General features: G+C 45.7%; 1 protein-coding gene across 3 annotated transcripts in view; it reads left to right on the forward strand.

The window, feature by feature from the left end:
* LOC134352238 (uncharacterized) overlaps window positions 1-15,457 on the forward strand; it is a 103,548-nt gene extending 88,091 nt beyond the window's left edge. Inside the window, exons 14-17 of one of the 3 annotated variants that reach the window (XM_063059556.1) lie at window positions 2,371-2,451; window positions 3,386-4,337; window positions 6,760-6,940; window positions 15,353-15,457. In XM_063059556.1, the coding sequence (XP_062915626.1) occupies window positions 2,371-2,451; window positions 3,386-4,337; window positions 6,760-6,940; window positions 15,353-15,407 (1,269 nt within the window). In that variant the 3' untranslated portion in view covers window positions 15,408-15,457. Of the gene's footprint in view, window positions 1-2,370; window positions 2,452-3,385; window positions 4,338-6,759; window positions 6,941-11,217; window positions 11,356-15,352 lie in introns of those variants that run through there. The other 2 variants (XM_063059615.1, XM_063059691.1) reach the window with 2 other exon arrangements.
* Window positions 15,458-15,936: the final 479 nt, after the last annotated feature.

The raw sequence follows: 15,936 nt of genomic DNA on the forward strand, positions 1-15,936 counted from the left end.
GAATCTCATAGAATTTTTTGAGGATGTAACTAGTAGAGTGGATAGGGGAGAACTAGTGGATGTGGTATATTTGGATTTTCAAAAGGCTTTTGACAAGGTCCAACACAGGAGATTAGTGTGCAAACTTAAAGCATACGGTATGGGGGGTAAGGTATTGATGTGGATAGAGAATTGGTTGGCAGACAGGAAGCAAAGAGTGGGAATAAACGGGACCTTTTCAGAATGGCAGGCAGTGACTAGTGGGGTACCGCAAGGCTCAGTGCTGGGACCCCAGTTGTTTACAATATATATTAATGACTTGGATGAGGGAATTAAATGCAGCATCTCCAAGTTTGCGGATGACACGAGGCTGGGCGGCAGTGTTAGCTGTGAAGAGGATGCTAAGAGGATGCAGGGTGACTTGGATAGGTTGGGTGAGTGGGCAAATTCATGGCAGATGCAATTTAATGTGGATAAATGTGAAGTTATTCACTTTGGTGGCAAAAATAGGAAAACAAATTATTATCTGAATGGTGGCTGATTAGGAAAAGGGGAGGTGCAACGAGACCTGGGTGTCATTATACACCAGTCATTGAAAGTGGGCATGCAGGTACAGCAGGCGGTGAAAAAGGCGAATGGTATGCTGGCATTTATAGCGAGAGGATTTGAGTACAGGAGCAGGGAGGTACTACTGCAGTTGTACAAGGCCTTGGTGAGACCACACCTGGAGTATTGTGTGCAGTTTTGGTCCCCTAATCTGAGGAAAGACATCCTTGCCATAGAGGGAGTACAAAGAAGGTTCACCAGATTGATTCCTGGGATGGCAGGACTTTCATATGAAGAAAGACTGGATGAACTGGGCTTGTACTCGTTGGAATTTAGAAGATTGAGGGGGGATCTGATTGAAACGTATAAAATCCTAAAGGGATTGGACAGGCTAGATGCAGGAAGATTGTTCCGGATGTTGGGGAAGTCCAGAACGAGGGGTCACAGTTTGAGGATAAAGGGGAAGCCTTTTAGGACCGAGATTAGGAAAAACTTCTTCACACAGAGAGTGGTGAATCTGTGGAATTCTCTGCCACAGGAAACAGTTGAGGCCAGTTCATTGGCTATATTTAAGAGTGAGTTAGATATGGCCCTTGTGGCTAAGGGGATCAGGGGGTATGGAGGGAAGGCTGGTGCAGGGTTCTGAGTTGGATGATCAGCCATGATCATAATAAATGGCGGTGCAGGCTCGAAGGGCCGAATGGCCTACTCCTGCACCTATTTTCTATGTTTCTATGTAAATCCACTGTGATTCAATGTAGCAAAACAAGAAAACATGAAAACTTCGGGGTGGGGGGTGAATACTTTTTATAGGCACTGTACATATTGCTTGGATGCCTAATACTTCTGCACACTACTGTAGTAATTTTATGTATTGCACTATACTGTTGCCACAGAAAAAACAAATTTCATGACGTATGTGAGTGATGATAAACCTGATTCTGATATGGGTGTCTGTTGTACACTGAGAGTGGGAATAGGACAGGGAGAGGGGAATTATGATTAGGAAAAGGGGAAGGGTGAGAGGAGGGAGCAGGAAGCACCAGACAGGAATTTTGTAATGATCAATAAACCAATTGTTTGGAATCAAAATGACTTTGGCAGGGCTGGGTTTGCCTGCAACAGCACCACCTATCTGTCCCAGCACACCTTCTCTGCCACTTGCCCCACATCTCGTCCACGGCACTCTACCCCTGCCACTCACAGCATCCTTTGCTGCCACCAGATTTACAAACTCACTCTCTGCTCCACATTGACAAATAGTTATATATTATAAATGCAATTCTCTTAAGATCACATGGTCACAAAGTGTATAAACTACAGGCCCTTTGGCCCATTGTGTTCATACTGAGCATCAATCACCTATTTATTAACCCTACACTGATGCCACTTTATTCTTACCGCACATTTCCATCAACTAATAACCGCAGATTCTAACCCTCACTCACAAATTGGGGGGCAATTAACCAAAAGCAACACCACAAAATGGTGGAGGAGCTCAGCAGGCCAGGCAGCATCTACGGAAAAGAGTAAACAGTCGATGTTTCGAGCCGAGACCCTTCATCAGGTTTTTCTTGTGTTTGTGGGTAATTACCCCAGTTTATATGGAAAACCCCTATATACAGTATATGTGCCTATGAGTTTTGTACTGTACTATACTGAATACAATGGTATGTCAACCCACATGCAGTATTAACCTGTACTGTCTCATGGACAGTATCCATTAGCAATTTATCCACTGTTTTTAGTGTCTGCAGCACAGATGTCACATAGTACTGTGTCTCATGTGTTCTCTGCCCTGGACCTTTAGACACGTGAAACTAAGAATCGTATCTTGTCTTCTAGGAAGAGATAGATGCTCTGAAACATAAATCGTGCCAGGACGACAAGAAAATCAAAGACCTCGCAGCAGCAGTTAAAGAGAAGGTCCAGTCTGACCAAGTTTCTTTCCTGTTACGTCCAGGGGTTGTTAGGGCTTCTGACCCAGAAGGAGAGCTGGGATCGATGTTGGCTTATGTTCCCTTCCGTGGGTGGTGGTAGAGGCAGATACCATAAGTCCATAATACATTAGGGGCATTTAAGAATTTTTAGATAAGCACATAGCTGATAAAAAAGTGAGCTTTGGCACCTTACAATTGCTAAGGACGTGATAAATATCTGATTTGAATAATCATATATGTTCATATGGCGTAACAGAGCAGGCTCAAAGGGCAAAATAGCATCATAGAGCATTACAGCACATAAACAAGCTCTTCATTTCATAAGTCCATGTCGACCTGGTCTTCTGCCTAGTCCCATCTACCTGCACCCACAGCATAGCCTCTCATCCGTTCACCCATTCAAACTTCTCTTAAATGTTACAATCCAGTCCCCATCCACTTACACTGGCAGCTCATTCCACGCCCTCACCACCCTCTGAGTGAAGAGGTTCCGCTCAGATTCCCCTTAAAACATTTCACCTTTCACCCTTAACCCATGACCTCTAGTTCTCGTCTCACCCAACCTCAGTGGAAAAATCCGGTTTGCATTTACCCCTCATAATTTTGTATAAATCTATCAAATCTCCCCTCATTCTCCTGTGCTCCAGAGAATAATCTATTCAACCTTCCCCTATAACGCAGGTCCTCAAATCCCGGCAACATTCTTGTAAGTTTTCTTCGCACTCTTTAAATCTTCTTGATTTCTTTCCTGTAGGTAGGTGATCAGAACCGTACACAATACTCCAGATTCAGCCTTATACAACTTTAAGATAACATCCCAACTCCTGTATTCCTGTTGTTATTTCTGACCATCTGTGTGCTCTGGGATATTTATTGTAGACAGCATAAGGTAACATCTCTTTGTCATTTGCTTCAATAAGGATGTTACTTCTGAACAGCTAAAGCTGGTGCAACGACAGAAGTCTCCGGTGAATGTCAAGGAGGGCGTGCAGCTCCCGAAGCAGCTGGAGGACAGACGCCAGCAGTCCGAGACCCCGTGTGGAGAATGGCCGCACTCCCCAGGCCCACAGGCAGATGGCCAGGGATCGCGACCCACCTCGGGGCTGGCAGCCACTGGCAGTCGGTGTCTGGACCACCGGGCCTGCGGTGACCGGCAGGTAGATTGCCAGGCGGTGCCACAGGGGCACAGTGGTGAGGACAACTGGTCCTGCTCGCAAGGTGAAGGACGCGGTCTCCCAGCGCGACATCCGCACCGGGAACCAGGGGGCCTGAAGAGACACCAGCCACACAACCAACAGGAGAAGGTCCCCACACGGCAGGAGCCCTTGCTGGACAGGGCAGTGCGTGATCCCGAGCAAGGGCAGCGAGCGGGTGAGGACTTGCGCCAAGAGGGCTGTCGCTGGGAGAGCCCAGCAGAATCTGACACCACACCACCTTCTTCCAACCAGACCGACCAGGGCCAGTCTGCAGCCCATCTCCAAAGAAGCGAGCGGGATTCCCACTCTGGGAGACCCTTCGACCGACGGCAGCGGAATCCCCATCAGTGCTGCGGCGAAGACCAGGGCTGGGACCCAGGCGGAGGATGGGGCCAGGGGTGTCACGGCTGCCGGAAACCTGGCCACGGGCACGTCCGTGCGGTAGAAGAGCGGCCAGCCCGAGGCACTGAGGCGAGGGAGAGGGGCCGGCCAGTGCCCCACACCTGCCGGCGAGTCCGGCCGAAGGTGTCCGGGGATCACCTCCTGAGGCTGAGCGTCAGGCTGGGAGAGCAACCCGCCGCTGTGCCGCGGGGTGGACCGGAGGAGCCGCCAACCAGGGCACGCCACAAGAAGCGTGTGTCGCACCGCTTGGCAGCGAAGAGGCACCTCTGCTCAGGTACAGCCGCCCCCCGAGCACCTAGTCAGCACAATGGGCAGAATGTTCCCAGCTCACCCTGGTTTAATCCTGCCCTCTTGTGCCGTCTGACTGCATGGAGTTTGCACACTCTCCCTCTGGGTTTACCGTCCTGAGTCCTCCGGTTCCCTCACACATTCCAAAGACACATGGGTCAGTAGGTTACTTTTGCCCCAGTTTGTGAATAAAGGTTAAAATCTGGGGGTGGAAGTTGAAGGAAATATACGGTAAGAATAAAATGGAATCACTGTAAATGGGTGATTGATGCTCAGTATAAACACAATGGGCCGAAAGGCCTGTTTCCACCCTCCACGACCATGTGATCTTCAAAGGATTGCATTTATGATCAGCCTTTAATGGAGAAAAATGAGAGAGATTTAATACCTATCAAGAACTTGACTTAGAGATAATCAGTGAAAATTAAAAAGCTGCAGGTGCTGGAAGTCTGAGGCAAAAACCAGTGGTGCTAATCTCCACAGGAAGTCTAATCTGAAGGCTAAAGAGAGAGGGAATGTCATTGTTTCCTCAATTGGTAATGGCACAGGATTGTGAGTACAGACCTGTACACCTTCCAAACCCATCTCTGCTATGTCTGTACCATCTGGAAATTGCAGCTCAGAACAGGCCATTCAGATCTCAATGTTGTGCCAACCTTTTAACCTCTCTCCGATCAATCTAACCCTTCCCTCCCACATAGCCCTCCATCTTTCTATCATCCATGTACCCATCTAAGTATCTGTCTCTACCACCATGCCGGAAGTGCATTCCATGCACTCACCACTCTCTCTGTAAAAACCTTACCTCTGACATCCCCCTATACTTCCCTCCAATCACCTTAAAATGTTGACCCCTTGTGTTTGCCTTTCCACCCCGGGAAAACGTCTCTGGCTGTCCACTCAATCTGTGCCTTTTATCATCTACTCTACATCTCCTCTGTACCTTCTACAAGATGCCTGCAACAACTCGCCATGCATGGCTGTACGATCAGTGCAACCTGTTTCACCTCGTGGTCTCCATAAGTACACGAGATATAGGAGGGTAATTAGGCTATTTGGCCTGTCAAATGGTGACAGGATGAGGAGATAGGCACATGGAGTCATAGAGGCATACAGCAAGAAAGCAGGCCTCATCTAAGCTAGTCCTTTTTGCCCAGATTTGGCCCATATCCTTCTAAACCTTTCCTATCACTGTATCATGCACCAACATTAGGTACCTGGCATATATGAAACTTCCTGCTGGTATGGAGAAATCCCTGATTTAACTAGTAGAAATAAATTATGCCAGAAATATGGCATGAGGTAGAAAGAGTTTCCACAGAATATAGCAGAGTTTACAGAGGGTTGGTCTTGTGGAATAGATAATCAAAAACAAAGAGACTGTGTTGATTTAAACAACTATTTTGCAAGACTTACCATTGTTGAAGATATAAGTAACATCCCAGAAATAGGTGCAAATATGGAGAATGGATAGAAGCCTCAGAATAACAGGACACCCCTTTAAAACTTAGATGTGGAGGAATATTGTAAAGCTGCAACATACTTCCTGATGCTTTGAACTTAGTACCTTCAATTAATAAAGGCAAGCATGCATTCAGTGTCCACTTTCTTAGGTACACTTGTTCTTCTGCTCAATAATGCAAATATCTAATCAGCCAATCATGTGGCAGCAACTCGATGCTTAAAAGCATGCAGACATGGTCAAGAGGTTGAGTTGTTGTTTAGACCAAACATCAGAATGGGGGAAAACATGTGATTTAAGTGACTTCGACTGTGGAATGATTGTTGGTGCCAGACGGGGTGATTTAAGTATCTCACAGTCTGCTGGGGTTTTCACAACAGTCTCTAATTTATAGAGAGTGATGCTAAAGACAAACAAAAAAAATCCAGTGTGCAGCCAACCTGTGGGCAGAAACACCTTGTCAATGAGAGTGGTCAGACGAGAATGGCCAGGCTGGCTCAAGCTGACATGAAGGTGACAGTAACTCAAATAACGACGTGTTACAACAGTGGTGTGCAGAAGAGCATCTCCAAGCACACAACATGTTGAACCTTGAAGTGGATGGGCTACAGCAGCAGAAGACCACAAACATACACTCAGTGGCCACTTTATTAGATGCAGGGGTACTTAGTAAAGTGGTCACTGAGTGTACAGATATATCATGCTGAATATTTGCCTATCTACACCATCCGGAAAGTCAACAATCCTTTTGTCAACTGCAAATTTACTAATACACTCATCCACATTTTCATCCAGATCTTAAATAGCAGAGGTCCCTGTATGGATCCCTGCAGAACAGCTCTGGTCACAGACCTCCAGCCAGAGTAAGATTTATTGACCAGTATCTTCTGATTTGTGAGATTTTGGCTGCCTACTCCCAACTCATCTTCTTTTCATTATTTCGCAGAACATGATTTTGTAACAGACTCACTTAACACTAAGCTCCACAAAGAACGGAGGGCAGAGTTTGTTCTGACCTCTCAGGATCTATCAAAAGAGACCACTGTGAAGAAGAAGCAGCTGGCTCAACTACTGCAGATGGTGGCAAATCACACCTCCCATCTTCTCAAGGGAAACATGCTGGAAAAGTAAGTTGATGCTCTTTTGTTGTTTTTGCTTCTTTAGGTGAGATAGTAGAGTATGATTATCAGTTCCTGATTGCAGAACCAATACCAGGACCTCAGCACAGTGAAGCTCCCTCTGTACTATCCCATCACACACTCCCAGGGGTCAGGCACTAAGGGGCACTGAGTAAAGTTCCCTCTGCACTGTCCCTTCACACACTCCCAGGGTCAGACACTGAGTGAAGTTCCCTCTACACTGTCCCATCACACACTCCCAGGGTCAGACACTGAGTGAAGTTCCCTCTGCACTGTCCCATCACACACTCCCAGGGTCAGACACTGAGTGAAGTTCCCTCTACACTGTCCCATCACACACTCCCAGGGTCAGACACTGAGTGAAGTTCCCTCTGCACTGTCCCATCACACACTCCCAGGGTCAGACACTGAGTGAAGTTTCCTCTACACTGTCCCATCACACACTCCCAGGGTCAGACATTGAGTGAAGTTCCCTCTGCACTGTCCCAACACACACTCCCAGGGTCAGACATTGAGTGAAGTTCCCTCTGCACTGTCCCATCATGCACTCACAGACAGGGTGAAGCTCCCTCTACACTGTCCCATCACATGCACCTGGGATCAGATGCAGAGTAAAGCTTCCTCTATACTGTCCTATCATTCACTCCCAGGATCAGGTACAAGGTGAAGCTCCCTTTACACTGTCCTATCATACACTTCCAGGGTCAGACACAGCATGAATCTCCCTCTACACTGTGCTATCACACACTCATGGGATGAGACAGAGTGAAGCTCTCTCCACACTAGGGGCATGGCTGAGCTTGTTTATCTCTCCCAAAACCTTGAAAAAGGGTCTCCAATTAATCCCACTCTCCCTACACCCTTTTGAATTTCTCTATTCTGAATGTTCCAGTCCCTGTTTCTACTGCACTTTCTGGTAGCAACTTCTCCAAGACTCTAGTTTACAGCTTACTAGCAACTAGCAACACGATGTATCGGAAGGACAGGAAGGTAGGCAGAGGGGGAGGCGTGGCTTTATTAGTAAGAAATGATATTAAATCATTAGAAAGAATTGATATAGGATCGGAAGGTGCAGAATCTTTATGGGTTGAGCTAAGAAATCGCAGGGGTAAAAGGACCCTAATGGCAGTTATATACAGGCCTCCAAACAGCTGCAGTAATGTGGACTACAAATTACAACAGGAAATAGAAAAGGCTTGTCAGAAAGGCAGTGTTATGGTAATTGTGGGGGATTTTAACATGCGAGTGGATTGGGAAAATCAGGTCGGCACTGGATCTCAAGAGAGAGAATTTGTAGAATGTCTGCGAGATGGCTTTTTAGAACAGCTTGTTGTTGAGCCCACTAGGGGATTGGCTGTACTGGATTGGGTATTGTGTAATGAACTGGTGGTGATTAGAGAGATTGAGGTGAAGGAACCCTTAGGAGGCAGTGATCATAACATGATTGAGTTCACTGTGAAATTTGAAAAAGAGCAGCCGAAATCTGATGTGTCGGTATTTCAGTGGAGTAAAGGAAATTACAGTGGCATGAGAGAGGAACTGGCCAAAGTTGACTGAAAGGGACGCTGGCGGGAAGGACGGCAGAGCAGCAGTGGCTGGAGTTTATGTGAGAAGTGAGGAAGGTGCAAGACAAGTATATTCCAAAAAAGAAGAAATTTTCGAATGGAAAAAGGATGCAACCATCGTTGACAAGAGAAGTCAAGCCAAAGTTAAAGCAAAGGAGAGGGCATACAAGGAAGCAAAAATTAGTGGGAAAACAGAAGATTGGGAAGTTTTTAAAACCTTACAAAAGGAAGCTAAGAAGGTCATTAAGAGGGAAAAGATTAACTATGAAAGGAAGTTAGCAAATAATATCAAGGAGGATACTAAAAGCTTTTTCAAGTATATAAAGAGTAAAAAAACAGGTGACAGTAGATATAGGACCGATAGAAAATGATGCTGAAGAAATTGTAATGGGAGATTGGGAGATCAGGAGATGGCGGAGGAACTGAACAAGTATTTTGCATCAGTCTTCACTGAGGAAGACATCAGCAGTATACCAGACATTCAGGGATGGCAGGGAAGAGAAGTGTGCGCAGTCACAATTATGACAGAGAAAGTACTCAGGAAGCTGAATAGTCTAAAGGTAGATAAATCTCCCGGACCAGATGGAATGCACCCTTGTGTTCTGAAGGAAGTAGCTGTGGAGATTGCGGAGGCGTTAGCGATGATCTTTCAAAAGTCGATAGATTCTGGCATGGTTCCGGAAGACTGGAAGATTGCAAATGTCACTCCGCTATTTAAGAAGGGGGCAAGGAAGCAAAAAGAAAATTATAGACCTGTTAGCTTGACATCGGTGGTTGGGAAGTTGTTGGAGTTGATTGTCAAGAATGAGGTTACAGAGTACCTGGAGGCATATGACAAGATAGGCAGAACTCAGCCTGGATTCCCTAAAGGAAAATCCTGCCTGACAAACCTATTACAATTTTTTGAGGAAATTACCAGTAGGCTAGACAAGGGAGATGCAGTGGATGTTGTATATTTGGATTTTCAGAAGGCCTTTGACAAGGTGCCACACATGAGGCTACTTAACAAGATAGGAGCCCATGGAATTATGGGAAAGTTACATACGTGGATAGAGCGTTGGCTGATTGGTAGGAAACAGAGAGTGGGAATAAAGGGATCTTATTCTGGTTGGCTGCCGGTTACCAGTGGTGTTCCACAGGGGTCCGTGTTGGGGCCACTTCTTTTTACATTGTACATCAACGATTTGAATTATGGAATAGATGGCTTTGTGGCTAAGTTTGCTGACGATACGAAGATAGGTGGAGTGTCGATAGTGTTGAGGAAACAGAGAGTCTGCAGAGAGACTTGGATAAATTGTAAGAATGGGCAAAGAAGTGGCAAATGAAATACAATGTTGGAAAGTGTATGGTTATGCACTTTGGCAGAAGAAATAAATGGGCAGACTATTATTTAAATGGGGAAAGAATTCAAAGTTCTGAGGTGCAACGGGACTTGGGAGTCCTCATACAGGATATCCTTAAGGTTAACCTCCAGGTTGAGTCGGTGGTGAAGAAGGCGAATGCAATGTTGGCATTCATTTCTAGAGTATAGGAGCAGGAGTGTGATGGGCTCTATAAGGCGCTGGTGAGACCTCACTTGGAGTACTGTGGGCAGTTTTGGTCTCCTTATTTAAGAAAGGATGTGCTGACGTTGGAGAGGGTACAGAGAAGATTCACTAGAATGGTTCCGGGAATGAGAGGGTTAACATATGAGGAATGGTTGTCCGCTCTTGGTCTGTATTCCTTGGAGTTTAGAAGAATGAGGGGAGACCTCATAGAAACATTTCGAATGTTGAAAGACATGGACAGAGTGGATGTGGCAAAGTTGTTTCCCATGATGGGGGAGTCTAGTACGAGAGGGCATGACTTAAGGATTGAAGGGCGCCCATTCAGAACAGAGATGTGAAGGGATTTTTTTAGTCAGAGGGTGGTGAATCTATGGAATTTGTTGCCAGGGGCAGCAGTGGAGGCCAAGTCATTGGGTGTATTTAAGGCAGAGATTGATAGGTATCTGAGTAGCTAGGGCATCAAAGGTTATGGTGAGAAGGTGGGGGAGTGGGACTAAATGGGAGAATGGATCAGCTCATGATAAAATGGCGGAGCAGACTCAATGGGCTGAATGGCCGACTTCTGCTCCTTTGTCTTATGGTCTTATGGTCTAACTTCTCATTTTCCCACCTGCTTCTCTGTGCCAATTAATTCAGTCAATCCCCTTGATGCCTGAATCTGTCTACCTACCACACAGCTCTCAGAGAAAGTTTAGAATTTAGTGACATGGAATGAATTAATCGTCACACAGAATGAAATCATAAGACATGGGAGCAGCAATAAGACATTTGGCCCATCAAGTCTGCTCCACCATCCAATTGTGGCTGATATATAATCCCTCTTAGCCCCATTCTCCTGGCTTCTCCCTGTTATATTTAACACCCTTATTAGTCAGAAACCTACCAACCTACACTTTAAATATGCCCAGTGACTTGGCCTCCACAGCCGTCTGTGGCAATGAATTCCAGAGATTCACCACCCTCTGGCTAAAGAAATTTCTCCTCATCTTTGTTCTAAAGGGACATTCTTCTGTTCTGAGCCTGTGTGCTCTGGTCATAGATTCTCCCACAATAGGAAACATCCTGACCACATCCATTCTACCTAGGCCCTTCCAGGGGGACGATTCTATTCCGTGTAAATTCATTACATTGATGGATCCTCTTCTTTCCTAAGCAGCTAAAAGGTCCTGCTGCCAGGAGGCAATGAGAATATTCCAAGACAACGTGAAGCACAAACTCGTTATAGATCTTTTACAGAGGGATGGAGTTGTTGAACGTCACACCAGCTAGGATTCCAGAACCTTTCTTCTCTTATACAGCTACACAGAGTGATATTAAAATGTTTACATTCATCGTGAGGTGGCTTCCTTTCACCGACTCTCGCGCAGGGGGTTCACGTTATAGGTGGCTGTGTGAAGAGGTTTGAGGTCTGAGAGCCTCTTGACACGATTGGTGGAGAGGTGACTTTTCACCAGAGAAGGATCCTAAAATTTAAAACAGGGATGCGGAGAAATTTCTTCAGCCAGAGGGTGGTGAATTTGTGGAATTTATTACCACAGGCAGCTCTGGATACCAGGTCACTGGGAGTATTTAAGGTCGAGCTTGATAGGTTCCTGATCGGACACGGCATCAATGGTTATGGGGAGAAGGCCTGGGAGTGGGACAAAGGAGGGGAAAAAAGGATCAGCCTGATTCTGCTCCTATGCCTTATGGTCTTATGGTCTCTAAATTTGGAATGAAAGAATAATATGTTCTGGGCGAGTCTTGAGTGGGGTTGAGAATGTGCCGCAGGGATCAGTGCTGGGTCCTTTGTTGTTTGTCACCTGTATCAATGATCTGAATGATAATGTGATTAACTGTATCAGCAAATTTGTAGATGACACCATGACTGGGGATGTAGTGGACAGTGAGGAAGGCTATCACGGCTTGCAGAGGGATCTGCATCAGCTAAAAAAATGGGTGAAAAATGGCAGACGAAATTTGATGCAGACAAGTGCGAGGTTTTGCCCTTCGGTAGGATCAACCAGAAGGGTCTTGCACAGTGAATGGTAGATCACTGAGGAGTGTGGTAGAACAAAGGGATCTGGGAATACAGGTCCATAATTCATTTAAAGTGGTGTCACAGGTAGATAGGATCGTAAAGAAAGCTTTTGGCGCATTGGCCTTCATAAATCACTGTATTGAATACTGGAGATGGGATGTTATATTGAAGTTATAAAAGATATTGGTGAGGCCTAATTTGGAGTATTGTGTGCAGATTTAGTCACCTACCTACAGGAAATAGGTAACCAAGGTTGAAAGGGTGCAGATAAAATTTACTAAGATGTTGCTGAGTCTGGAGGACCTGAGTTATAAGGAAAGATTGAATAGGTTAGGACTGTATTCCTTAGAACATAGAAGATTGAGAGGAGATTTGATAGAGTATACAAAATAATGAGGGGTATAGATAGGTTAAATGCAAGCAAGCTTTTTCCACTGAGGTTGGGTGGGACTAGAATTAGAGGTCATAGGTTAAGGGAGAAAGGTGAGAAGTTTAAGGGGAACATGAAGGGAAATGTCTTCACTCAGAGGATCATAAGAGAGTGGAATGAGATCCCGGGGTAAATGGTGCATGTGAGCTCAATGTTTAAGAGGTTTGGAAAGGAACATGGATGGGAGGGGTATGTAGGGCTATGGTCCCAGTGCAGGTCGATGGGGGTAAGCAGTTTAAGTAGTTTTGGCATGGGCTAGGTGTGCAGAAGGGCCTGTTTCTGTGCTGTACTTCTCTATAACTCTCTGACTCTACAGCAGTTGGGACATTATGTTGCAGTTTCTTAATTCCTTGTTGAGGCCACACTTGGAATACAGTGCCCAGTTCAGGTCACCTCCTGTGATAGGAAAAATGTGGTTAAACTGGAAAGAGTGCAGAGAAAATGACATAGGACCAGAAACGGACTATTCGGTGCAGAGCCTTCTCTACTGTTCAATCACGGCTGATTTCAAGCTCAAGGTCAATTTATCGTCATTCAACCGCACATGTGCGCACATCTAAACAAAACAATGTTCCTCAGGGACCAAGGTACAAAGCACAGTACATTTATCACATACACCTCATAAAATAATGTTAGCACAGTAATATTAACAGATTTTAAAAACGTATTATGTGGATGTACAAGTGGACACAAAATGCGTATATGACATATAGTTAAATATACAACAGTATAATGCTACTGGTGCTGTCACTAATAGTGTGTACTGGGTGGTAGCAGGATGTTCTGAAGTCTCACAGCCTGGGGATTTATTACCCCTCTCAGCCTCATTCCCCTGCCTTCTCCTGTAACCTTTTACACCCTTACTAATAGCGAGCCTTATCTACCTCTGCTTTAAGTTACTTGGTCTCCACAGCCGTCTGTGGCAATTTCCCTTGTCAGGAAGCAATGGTTTAGGTTTATCATCACCGGCATGTGACGTGAAATTTGTTAACTTAGCAGCAGCAGCATTTCAATGCAATACATAATCTAGCACAGAGAGAGAAAAAAATAATAAATAAAATAAAACATAATAAGTAAATCAAAGTAGATTATTTAAAAAAGTGCAAAAACAGAAATACTGTATATTTTTTTAAAAAGTGAGAGAGTGTCCAAAGCTTCAATGTCCATTTAGGAATCGGATGGCAGAGGGGAAGAAGCTGTTCCTGAATCGCTGAGTGTGTGCCTTCAGGCTTCTGTACCTCCTACCTGATGTAACAGTGAGGAAAGTGCATGCCCTGGGTGCTGGACGTCCTTAATAATGGACGCTGCCTTTCTGAGACACCGCTTCCTAAAGATGTCCTGGATACTCTGTAGGCTAGGTACCCAAGATGGAGCTGACTAGATTTACAACCTTCTGCAGCTTCTTTCGGTCCTGAGCAGTAGCCCCTCCATACCAGACAGTGATGCAGCCTGTCAGAATGCTCTCCACAGTACAACTACAGAAGTTTTTGAGCGTATTTGTTGACATGCTAAATCGCTTCAAACTCCTAATAAAGTATAGCCGCTGTCTTGCCTTCTTTATAACTATATCAATATGCTGGGACCAGGTTAGATCCTCAGAGATCTTGACACCCAGGAACTTGAAGCTGCTCATTCTCTCCACTTCTGATTCCTCTATAAGGATTGGTTTGTGTACCTTCGTCTTACCCTTCCTGAAGTCTACAATCAGCTCTTTCGTCTTGCTGACGTTGAGTGCCAGGTTACTGCTGTGGCACCACTCCACTCGTTGGTATATCTCACTCCTGTACGCCCTCTCATCACCACCTGAGATTCTACCAACAATGGTTTTATCGTCAGCAAATTTGTAGATGGTGCTTGAGCTATGCCTAGCCACACAGTCATGTGTATACAGAGAGTAGAGCAGTGGGCTAAGCACACACCCCTGAGGTGCGCCAGTGTTGATTGGCAGTGAAGAGGATATGTTATCACCAACCAGCACAGACTGTGGTCTTCTGGTTAGGAAGTCGAGGATCCAATTACAGAGGCCCAGGTTCTGCAACTTCTCAATTAGGATTGTGGGAATGATGGTATTTACAAGGATATTCCCTGGACTAGAGGGCCAGAGTTACAGGGAGAGGCTGGCGAATCAAGAACTTAAGGGCATAAGAACATAGAATCCAAGGAGATTTGATAGGAACCTGAGGGGCAACATTTTCACACACAACGTGATCTGTAGTCCATATATGAAATGAGCTGCCAGAGGAAGTATTTGAGGTAGGGACATCAAGAATTTTTTCCCCCAGGGAAAGGGAATCATGAATTAATGGACAGAGGTTAAAGGTGAGAGAGAGTATTAAAATGAACTGGAGGGACAAATTCTTCACATAGAGGTGTTTTTTTTTGGAACGTGCTGCTAGAGACAGTGCATCTGGGCCTGGAGTTTAGAAAAATAAAGGGAGATTTCTTTGAAACCTATCAAACATTGAAAGTCTTAGATTGAGTGAACATGGAGAGGATGTCTCCTATAGTGGGGGATTCTTGTCAGGAGGTGTAGAGGAGGCTTAACCCAAACACAGAGCAGCAGAGACGATTTAACAGTGGGCCATAACTTTAACAAGCAACTGCAAACAATAAACCACAAGGGTCCTCAAAACCAAAGAGAATAGATGGTTAACTCAACAAGGTAACTGAAGGTTAGGAGGTGGTTCATATGAGTGGAACAAGGACCGTGGATTAGAGCTAGGTTTAAATGGGCTGCAGGTGATGAGTTGAAAACAAGTGGCAGGTGATTCACGTTAGCTGGATGGAGACTGGGAGGTGCCTGCCTGTGCATACCTAACAGAACTCCCACTCCTACAGCCGGCACCTCACAGACCAGGGCTATCCGGATATGTCCACTGGAACTCCTCGATAAGTGATGGATCCAAGAAGAAATTGGACAGCACCCAAGACCTCTCCTCCGGGTCGTACCCTTCCCAGGTGATTAGGTACTGCACACTCCGTCCGTGAAGTTGTGAATCCATCAACCAGCGAACTGGGTACACTGGACCACCCTCCGCCATCCTGGCCTCTAGAGGTGCTGTCTCAGCAGGCTTGAGGCAAGGCATGTGGAAGGTAGGTGTGATCCTGAGGGACAGTGGTGGCTGAAGATGGCAACTTATTGGATTAATGTGATGGGTAATTTTGAAGGGGCCAATGAACTGGGGTGAGAGCTAGAGGGAATCAATGTGCAGAGGCAGTTCTAGGGTGGACAGCCAGACACAGTCCCCAGGCTGGAATAGTCTGCCTAGGCACAGCTGGCGGTAGGCCTGGGTAGCAGCTTGGATGCCCCCCCAAGCACTCTTCCAAGCTTTCCAGCAGCGGAAAACCAGGCCCTGGTGGACAGGATCCTCCACTGTTGGGTCCTCCATGGGCAACAATGGGGGTTGGTAGCCATGAAGCAC

The sequence above is a fragment of the Mobula hypostoma genome, chromosome 1 (assembly GCF_963921235.1).
Source record: "Mobula hypostoma chromosome 1, sMobHyp1.1, whole genome shotgun sequence".
NCBI lineage: Eukaryota > Metazoa > Chordata > Chondrichthyes > Myliobatiformes > Myliobatidae > Mobula > Mobula hypostoma.